At 32.0% G+C, this 10,719-nt stretch overlaps 2 protein-coding genes across 4 annotated transcripts in view; one reads left to right on the top strand and one right to left on the bottom strand.

Annotated features, from left to right (window-relative positions):
* The first annotated feature begins 2,201 nt into the window (after positions 1–2,201).
* Positions 2,202–6,178, top strand: LOC117171925 (ubiquitin-conjugating enzyme E2 T-like). 2 transcript variants are annotated; one of them, XM_033359587.1, is made up of 3 exons: positions 2,202–2,369; positions 4,356–4,468; positions 4,866–6,178. In XM_033359587.1, exon 3 carries the CDS (start codon positions 4,880–4,882, stop codon positions 5,366–5,368), a length of 489 nt encoding a protein of 162 aa, XP_033215478.1. In that variant the 5' UTR covers positions 2,202–2,369; positions 4,356–4,468; positions 4,866–4,879; the 3' UTR covers positions 5,369–6,178. The 2 variants fall into 2 exon arrangements, with proteins under 2 accessions (XP_033215478.1, XP_033215477.1); XM_033359586.1 differs by lacking the exon at positions 4,356–4,468 and having other exon boundaries at positions 2,204–2,369.
* LOC117171924 overlaps positions 5,706–10,719 on the bottom strand; it is an 11,062-nt gene continuing 6,048 nt past the window's right edge. For both annotated transcript variants that reach the window (XM_033359585.1, XM_033359584.1), the window contains exon 5: positions 5,706–7,570. In XM_033359585.1, coding sequence (XP_033215476.1) covers positions 7,351–7,570 — 220 coding nt within the window. In that variant the 3' untranslated portion in view covers positions 5,706–7,350. The remainder of the gene's footprint in view (positions 7,571–10,719) is intronic.

Here is a 10,719-nt window from a genome sequence, read left to right as displayed (position 1 = left end):
CGGGAAAACCCTGATGGACAAAGTAAGTAACGAGATAATTCTGAAAGAATGTGGTGCAGAAGAGACGCTAGTAGACACATGGGAAAGAAATCGGTTAAGATGGTTCGGGCATTTTGAGAGAATGCAAAATGAACGACTAACGAAACAAGTGTATCAAGGTAAAGTAAATTGCAGCGTGCCCAGAGGTAGACCGCGGAAAGAATGGTTAGAATATGTGAATGAGACCCTAGTTAGAAGAAACATAAGAAGTCACAGAAACACGAGAGCCTGCATGAGAAAATGCATGGACATAAAATAAGCTAGAGAAGTATGCCAGGACAGGAAAGTATGGCGGCAAATAGTTAATAAAAAGAGTGTCAGTAAAGTGAATGACGCCTGAAACAAAAGACCTTGGCCACTAATGGACCCAAGTGGGGAACCTTACATAACGACTTCGTGAGGTTCTTCGCTTGGGGTGATTGTTAGAGAGATTGATCAGCAACCTGGGTCGAAGCAGTGTTGCGGAACGAACGTGTTATTTACTTAAATAGCACGAGAATTCTGGATCAATCTGAAAAATCTCTATCCCTTCCACACACTACTCCTTTCCCCTACCGAGTGAGTCACGCCTACCCCAAAAGGGAAATGGCTTAATGGTGTAAAAAAAATTCTGAAAAGTGCGATAAGTCACATTATTGGGGCACTCGCGATACAAAGCACGGTCCTGTGCTGCGCCAAACTTCACCCAACGAAAATATTCTCGACAAATCAGCTTTATATAGAAAGAGATAGGTCTACTCTCATATGTTTTTTCTCTCTCTAGAGCCCATTTCCGTTCTCCCCACAGCATTACCGGTCCATTTCTATATGTCGATGAACAATATAGTATTTTTAGTTTTAACTTAATATTCTAGTTATAACTTATTATTTTCTGTGAGTGTGAACATTAACATTAAGGAATATTCGTGTGAAGTATTGTATTCATTTCAATTTAAGTTGTCAAATTCCATTGCTGACATAAAAGGCGATGAGAGTTAATTGAGATTTTTAGGATAGGAGCAGCCTATTGTAAGTGCGATCTGCTCGCAGGATTAAAAAACTCAATTGATATTATTATAAAGTTTTAACATTGTATTCTACTTTCCCAGTTTAATCAAAAACTATCTCAAAAAAGTGTTACGAAAATTCAAGATTTTTCTTGATACAGAAAAGCAAAAAATACCAATTTAAAGAATCTCTACCTTATGCGAAAACATTTTTCATTTTCCCTAGCTAACGAACACGAATTTTTATCCAAAAAGGAATACACTTTGAACCCAAAGTGAAAAAGTTATGTGTACAATTAGATATTATATTTTCACAAGAAAAAAAGATTTTTCCAATAAAATACTTGTATTTTTGAACAAGGAAATGAATTTTTAAGTACAATTATGAATCTTGAATTAATTAAAAGGATTTTTAAGGGAAATTTATATCCACCTATAAAAAATAATGTAAATTTACGTCTCAAAGAGCTGCACGAAAATTTAAGATTTTTCTTGATACAAAAGAGCTAAAATACCCATTTAAAGAATCTCTACATTATGCTAATACATTTTTCTTGGCTAACATAATTACTTTTTTACCAAAAAAGACGAGATTTTCCCATAAAATTTTCAATTCATTTTCATTTCATTACGTAATTTGTGTTGTAAGGTTAGAAAAAATAACGAGTATATTTTTAAACAATAGCCCATTTTTCTTTCCATTCAAAAGATGAATTTATATTCGATTAACAAAGGTTTTTGAAGAACAAAAATGTTATTTAACGACTCGTATCTATACCAAAATTTTGGTACGAATAGCCAAATTTCTTTGGTACTAGTAGACACTGGCTCAATATTTATTATCAGCAATGATGATTTTTATTTATTTTTTCTCATTATGAGCGTCATTATGTGACGTCTCTAAATGAAGAAGAACTGTTTTCAGCTGAAAACGTTATTTTCAGGTGTTTTCAGGTGATTGTTTTTTGCAATAGAAATTTGTACATGAAATTATGAAAATATTCATACATGCCCACACATGCCCTTAATGTGCAATTTATAATGAGTATATATTTAATTTCAATAATTGTTAATTATATCTGGTTTGAATCGCGCGTCAATAGCGACCAATGACGATCGCTGCGCCGGGCCTGTGCAGTTGCTCAACATGCCAAAGTTGGGATCACTGTCCGTTACACTTTGTCGCACTTTGTAGTTTGTTTTCTCTGGAGAGACGGTAGAGAAGTTCTGTTGCTTTTGTTTGTGTGATGATTTTGATCATTTTGATTAATTTTTTCATTCAGGAAGTCACTGGCTAACAGTGTGTTAACCCTTGTAAAAAATATATTATTGAACCAGGAATCGGTAAGTACTTTCATATTACACTTTACAATCATTGACAAGTTCTACATGTGAATTTTGAGGTTAAATTACACCGCATATCAAATCGTCGCTGTTGCCGCGTTTTTGTATTAATTCAAGAAATGAAATCAAACATTTGATCATTTTGCTTTTTTGGAAAAAAACTTTTTTGGTGATTTTTGGGATTCAATTTTCTTCGCGATTTTGGAACGTTATAAACACACAATAAAAAATAATAACATGCACTGTAAAAAAAATTGTAAATAGCCACTGCGTTTTAGCAATTGTACCAAAGCCTGTAAAATAACTGCTTTCAAAATAGTGAACTTCCAACTAAAAAGTAAAAACACATTAAATGTAGTGCTTTTACAAAATTTTGGGCATTCGCGTCTCTGAAAGTCGGAAATAATTTGAGTCAAATTTCCTACTTTTAGAGACGCGAATTCCTAAAATTTTGTTAAAGCGCTACATTTAATGTGGTGTTTTTACTTTTTACATCTGGAAGTTCACTATTTAGAACGCAATTATTTTACAGGCTTTGGTACAATTACAAAAACGCAGTGGCTATTTACAAAAAAATGTTGTTACAGTGTGCTTCTTTGGTTCAAGCTGAAGAAAAATGCAGGTTTGAGTCAATCCAAAAAACATTTATGGGTTAAATTATAGAACAGCCGATACCCTTCTTTATTTCCTGGGAATTTTTTTTTCCAAAATCAAACTATTGGAACATGAAATTGAAGTAAATTCGAAGCGATTTGTTAAAAAAAAATGAATTAAAATTATTGTTAATTGCATTATTATAACGTGTCAAATACGCGTCTACCAAAAATTTGAATTTGCCGTATTTAACTTACCGTTTAAGTCTTTTTACAATTCCCGACAAGGTAAAAAGTTATAAGTGTAATTTGAACTTTTATTTAGATATCTTGACATATTTTGCTATTTTTTTTTGTTCGTGTAAACCATTATAATAACAAAAAAAGACAGGGTTGTTAAAGAAAGAGTCGTTTCAAATTCTAAAGCACCTCGACACCTTTTCTAACTTTAAAAAAATTACAAATGAAATTTTTATAATTGGTTATGTTGATGAAAATAATTCACAATATATGTTCCATTTTATTTTAAAAAATTAAAAATTTTCGTATAGATACTCTTTTTCCCAGCGAGGATGTCTAAAAACACTTTAATGGTAAGTTGAATAGGGCAAATTCAAATTTTTGGTAGACCCATATTTGAAATGTTATAATAATGCAATTAACAATCATTTTAATGCATTCTTTGAACAAATCGCTACAAATTTACTTCAATTTCATGTTCCAATAGTTGGATTTTGGAAAAAAAATTGTTCATGAAATAAAGGGTAGTACCAGCTATTCTATAATCTAACCCATGTTCTTTTACATATTAAGAAAATTCAAAATAAGTCCATTTTCTTTTGAATTTACAAAATTTTCATTGTTTTGGATGTTGACCCAAAAATTGTTGTCCCTCATCTCAAACGATGCGATTAATGTTTGTATTTTTACTTCGCTCCATTGAAGAGTGTAGTTTTAAATTTACATTTAAAGTATTAATTATTGAAGGGAAGAAATGACAAATCTTGGAAAGAAATATTTATGAGAACGATGTTAAATACATATAAATTCTTTAATGGCAGAAATAATTGAAAATTATTTTAAAATATAACATTTCTTATAAAAGGATTGTTATTTTCGACATTTAAAAATAAGTGTTTAATTTTTCCCGTTTTTCGTGGGCGAATCGCCCTTTTTCCCCTTTTTTAGCTCCTTTCAAAATGTAATTAAACTTCACTAATCAATTGCTTTAAATTTAAAATTTAAACAAACTACGGCTCAAATTTCTATAAGGTGAATGTCCCAGTAATCGTGGCGGTCCCAAGAATCGTGATACTTGTTTATAATTTGTATATATAGTTAAAAAAACATGTAAAATAAACATTTAAGGATAAAAGCCATTTATCTGAATTAGGCAAATTAATCGGTCATTTCCTGACCGCAGAGCGGCAGTAAAATAGCAACTTATTTTACCGCGACGATCGGGAGAGCAAGGAGGAAGAAGCTAGTAAGCAGTGAAAGAAAAGAGTGAGAAGAATTAAAATTAAAACCTATTCCAGATTTAAAGCCTATTTCAGATAAAGTGCCCTATGCACCATGGCAGTAAAGTTGTTTTAAACTCGGTAAAGGTGAACTTTACTACCTAGGTGCATAATTCACTACTATTTTGATAATTTTATAGTATCAATTGGAAATTCAATTAATTAAAATTAGATTAAAAGCTAGAAAATTGTCATCATTATTACTGGGACGTTTACCTAAGTTTTACCAATTGTCTGACATTTTTAACTTTAACTTTTGTTTTTAATTATTTTGATCATCTCACATATATTTTATGTATTTATTAATGAAGAAAAAAATTAGTTCGTATTTAATATAATACACGCTAGGTTTAAATCTTTAGGATATGTATTTCCTGTTCTAGATTGAATATATACAATGGCAAAAACAATGGGAGTTCGAATAAAAAGGGAAATAGCTCGATTAATGGAAAAACCACCAGAAGGAATAAGCTGCTATGCCAGAGATGATCGACTGGATGTTTTAATGGCTACAATTATTGGCCCACATGGATCCCCCTATGAGGGAGGTGTATTTCAGCTGGTAGTCGTGATCCCCGACAAATATCCTTTCGAACCTCCAAGAATAAGATTTTCAACGCCTGTTTATCATCCAAATATAGACCAAAATGGTCTTATATGTATGGATCTCCTGAAAATGCCACCGATAGGTGGTTGGAAGCCAACCATTACGTTGGAAAATTTGCTAGTTGCCGTCCAACTACTATTAGGAAATCCAAATCCAGATGATCCCCTCGTAGCTGAAATTGCAGAAGAATACAAATTCAACCAGGTTGAATTTGAAAAAAAGGCCAGAAACTTTATGATCCAGAATGTTAGCAAGAAGAGGAAAAATGCATTTGATTAAGTAGAAGTTTGTTGTATAAGAGGCAAAAACAGCCTTATATATTTTTGCAAGCGTTATACTAATAATTTTAATACAATATAAAATAATATTTATTTACTTTGATCTACAGAGGCCCTTGAATTTTCGCTGTTCACAACTGCGAATGTTTTTCCTTAATATTATAAACAGCGTCAAAAATCTTCGATAAATTGACTAAACAACGCTCTAAATACTAACAACTAAATACGTCTGTTGTATCGCGACGACAGCGCAATTTGGAAATAAGCGAAAAAGTCTAATAAATCATGCATTTCATATCTCAATATAACATTAGTGATAAAAATGAATTACTATTACGTACTTTTTCTCATTTTAATATTTATTTATCTCGCGCTATCCAATATTTTGCTTTCTAGGTGGCGCTGTTGTCAACGTCAAAGAGGTACTCTCGAGGCGTATATTATTTTAATTAAAACTCCATTTTCGTACTTCGCAGATTCATTTTTTCGGTTCTTTCCAACTTTTTGCGAAGATTCTTACGAGTGGAATGTTATATTATCACAGAAAAACATATTTTTTTACCAATTTCAAGGTTTTGACTAAGCAAGCCATCTTCAAAAACTGTTTTTAAAATGTCTTAATATTGACCATTTTTTAGGAATGGTTTGCGCATGTGAAAAGTTAGAAAGATATGAAACTACATTTTAAGTCAGAACTTTGCAGCGCGACAATAAATTAGAATTTAAGCCAAATCTTTGCTACTTTAATTATTCTATTTTAATTCCAATGAGCCTAGAGCTTTTCATTGTAACACTAATTTTCAACTGCCGTTGCTCCAATCTGATTTGAGGATTCTAGGATCTTCTGACAATCAAATTTCATAATAATCGATTTTAGATCGAAGAAAGTTAACAAAATTTTTCAATATACTATTTGTTGACAGATTTCTTTAAATACTGTTGAGCCGAATTTTCTACTGAGCATCTTGGAACAATGTTGTATTATTTCACTAATCAGCGAGATGTGAACACAACGATATTTATTTTTTAGGCCTCATGTTACTTTATAGTGATGTATATAATGTGTATAGAATACGAATAAACAGTTAAGTTTATCACGAAATGCCCATATGTATACCAAGTTTGTATTACATATGCTTATAATGATTAAGTCCTTGGTCGAAAACTTAATTTTTATACCGCTCACACATAAAATGATATTAGCTAGAGAACAATAACGAGTTGAAATTGAGTTACGATATTATTAAACTTCAGTCCTTTTACAAATTGATATTAATTTTTGTATGCATGTATATCGATCCTAGCGATATTTATTTTTATTTCATAATTCATTACTGAGAAAAATCACTTCGTGAACTTTGATATGTAACTTCGGTATTTTCTTTTTATTTACAATTTTTTTCGGCTTAAAAGCTTAAAATAATATCGTTGCTCAATTTTAACAACCCAGAGGCACACATCAAAGGCAGTGAATAGATAGCATAATGTTACAATATTAAATGCAATTCCCATGATAATTTGAGCTTTTTCAGTGACAGTTTACGATAAATTATCACAATATTTTGTACGCTTCGTATCAAATATGTCGTGGAATATGGATGTATAAAAAGAGTTCCTTCAAAAGTGGTGGAATATTGGGCTTTCTTAAATGCATAGAAATATATTGTATCGCAAATATCTTTCCATATTTATCAAAATATAATACTGAGTAGCTTTCTCCTGCTGGATCATGATAAATAGATAATTATATATCAGATCTTTGATTTGTCACAATATTTGTATGACATTCTTTGAGCGTACATGACTTGGAATTTGGGGAGAAGGGAATAGTAAACCTAGTCCGAAGCAGTTCTTTTCGTTGTAGTAAATTTGCACTTATTTGATATGGATATAGTTGGAAAACGATAGAGATACAGTTGACAAGATTACTAATTCGATAATAACCTATAAACTGAAAATTGCAACTATAGCTGATCAATTCTTTCATCGCATCACCATGTAAATCCCTTCTTGTGATGTGCCTGCATCTTCAGATTTGTGCGAGGTGATGTCTTTCAGACGCGGTGACATTGGAACGTAATCAGAAGTGTCTATCAAAGGTCGACCTAGTGTTTTTTCTTCGAGAGTAGGTGTCGTATCATACTGAATATTGGGTGCTTCAGTTCTCGTGCCCTTTTCAGAATGTAATCCATCATCATTGAGACTGAAATTTTAGAGAAAAAAATTTTTAATTAAATTTGAAATCGGTCTTTTGATCTAAATGACAATTCTTCATCTACTAATGGAAAAGTAGGAGCAAAGTTTTAATTTCTCGAAAGTGTACACCCTGGCTCCACTGGAAATTATTCAAAGTTTATAGTATTCACTTATTAGTTACTCTGCTAACAGAAAATGTACCAATTAATTTTTGTGCAAGTATAGAAAAACCATTTTTAATTCAAATTAAACGCAAGCAATTATTGAATAGTTCGTAGTGTTATAAAGTAAATTTTTTTTGTTCAGGGTGAGCCACAAAAATTTAATGAAAAATACCGGTTTATCCCACTTTGTAACCATTTTCTACAGTCATGAAAATGTAATTGTTCATAACGCTATAACTTAAAAACGGTTGATTGTAAAAAAATGTAAACCTAGAAAAGGTTTTCCCTGGTTCAAACCTCGTGAAAAATATTTAACAGAATCTTTTTTTTATAAATGATGTACTTGTTTAAAAATACTTATTTAAACAATTGTGAAATATTCGTAAATCCGGGGTTTTCGCCATTTTTAGCTATAGTTACCATCTAGATCTCAGTGCATACAGGCGTATTAGATTATGATGATAATCTTCGAAGTTATTGAAAGTAAGCACCTACAAATAATATTTAAGCTCGAGTATTTTCAGGACCTTTTTTTGTGTTAATGAAGAGCATAAAAGAACGCCAAAAAAATGTAAAAATATTTTTTTTTTCATGTTACTCTGCAAAAATGCTATGTTTTTGGAGAAACACCTTTGCAGTAGGAAGTAAAGTCAACCGAGGCATTTCTACAATTTTTCACAAACCACGATTTAGACGTGATGCAGAAAGTGTCTGAATTATTTCAAATGTTTAATAGCTGTTAATGTGAGCTCTTTGTGATGTCAAGAAAAAAGATTCTACAGGTATTTGTAAAAATTAAACGACGGGGTGAATCATGGTTAAGAGAGAAAAAATCAAGAGTTAAAGGCAACTTTTTGTAATTAATATTAATATGAACACTATAAAAGCTTACTGAAATATCTGTAAAATATGAACATAACCGGTATTTTATTTTTTCATAGCGCCTCTATTGAAACTTCGAGTTTCGGCACCTGACCGATAATAAGCGTTGAATAGAGAAAAATTAATATTTTCAGATTTCAGCGTAAAAGTGAAGATTATTCTATTACAGTGAAACTCTTCAATAGCCCTCCCTTCTATAGCTCATCCGAGAATTGACGCCGCGCCACAGGTAGGTATAACAGGAGCTGCGCGGGGGCTGCGGGGTCTCCGGTTGTCACTCAAGCGGGCAGTCAAGCGTGAACAAACAAAAGCGAAGCGGGCTATAATGAGTTAGTTCCCACCCACCGCCACCCCCAAAATCGGCGCTATAGAAGAGTTTCACTGTATTTTGAATGCGCGATTCTTCCATGTGTTTAAAATGTCATTATAAGAATAGGATATCTCAGAAACTAATTTATTTCCATAGCCGCCGCCACATTGGTTCCTATTCCCCAAAAGAGAACTTGTTTGCAATATATTTAATTCCTTCTAATTGTACCTACAGATATCCTCACAGAGTTGTCTTCTATTCCACAAAAGTGTTCATATTATGAGATTATTTAATTCCTCCTAATAAGTTCACAAATTATGTGTAATAAATTGTTTTAATTCCTTCATGTGGAATATAAGTTTTGAAAATTTAATTTTAATCAATTCAACTCCGCCTCTCTAGAGTTAAAATTATTTTAATTCACACATTTAAATTTTACTAAGTCGATTGAGAGGAATAGGATTTTCACTTTTTCTGTTCCCGTTGGGGGATTTTTAGACGAAGGAAAAATCGTGTATTCATAGGAATACAAATTCTTAATTTTTCTGAATTCAACGCTTATTACCGGGTGTAGAGCGGGTTAAAACACGGCGTTTGCATCCCCAGGGTTGAAACCTTTTCTTTCAGCTCTAGGGTACACAGGTAGGTAGAAGGCTACAGCTACCTGAACTTGGATTTTCAGTAGATTGACTATGAAAAATAATATGCATTACTAGGAATGTAATATGCAACATACTATCACATTGATCTTTAGTTTTATTGAGGTGGTTATGTGGTCATGTTAAGAGAATGACAGAAGAACTGACGAAACAAATATATTTAGATAAAAGTAAGTGAAGATGTCATTTTGAAATTAATTACCCTGATTAACATCATTACACCTAAAGGGCATGTGACACAGCCAAATACCTATAATACCGACCTCACTTGATCAGTTCACTGAATATTTTTAGAACTTTTTTTGTAAATAAAATATCGGTCTCAAACTTTTAGAAATGCAAGAGCCGAAAGAAAACTACCTTAAAGTACAAAATTTAATAATAAATGATGTAAAAAAAATATTTCAACTAAATCTTACGTGCCGGATAAAATTTAGATGAATTTTTTTTTAGATCTTTTATTATTAAACTTTGTACTTTAACGTAGTTTTTTTCGGCTCTTGCATTTCTCAAAGTTTGAGACAGATATTTTATGTATAAAAAAAGTTCGAAAGTTCAAAAAATGTCGAGGTTCAGAAAAAAGATAAAATAATTTTCAGTGAAGTTCCTACCCAAATGAAGTACCTAAACGTAATTTATTGTACTCTAATACATATTCCAAAGTTTCAGCTCGATATTTTATTTACAAAAAAAGTTCCTAGGTTCAAAAAAAAATGCAGTCAACTGAAAAAGTGAGGTTGGTAAAACAGGGATCTGAGTGTGTCACACGCTCTTAAAGAAATATATTTGGGTGAAGTAAATGGTAGCGTACCCAGAGGTACATCCGGGAAAGAATGATTGGAATGTATGAATGAGATTCTAATTCAAAATGATATAAAAAGCCATAGAAACCCAAGAGCTTGCATGAGAAAAAGTATGGACGTAAAGGAAGCTAAACAGGTATACCAGGACGGGAAAGTGTGGCGACAAATAGGTTACCAGGTGTATACATATGAAACCGGTATTTTTTCAAGAAAAAAAACACATTTATTTCAAGAGAATAACAAATATTGTATTCAAATTATGCGCCCTCGCTGGCTACACATTTTGTCCACCTCTCAGGCAATTTATGGATACCTTTCCAAAAAAAGTCTTCGTTTTT

This window comes from Belonocnema kinseyi, chromosome 4 (genome assembly GCF_010883055.1).
Source record: "Belonocnema kinseyi isolate 2016_QV_RU_SX_M_011 chromosome 4, B_treatae_v1, whole genome shotgun sequence".
In the NCBI taxonomy this organism is placed as follows: Eukaryota; Metazoa; Arthropoda; class Insecta; order Hymenoptera; family Cynipidae; genus Belonocnema; species Belonocnema kinseyi.
Note: the sequence above shows the minus strand (reverse complement) of the source record. Positions and strands in the feature narration are given on the sequence as shown.

What these genes read in the sequence shown, in the direction of transcription:
- LOC117171925 (XM_033359587.1), top strand. Translation starts at nt 4,880, where the DNA reads ATGGCAAAAACAATGGGAGTTCGAATAAAAAGGGAAATAGCTCGATTA.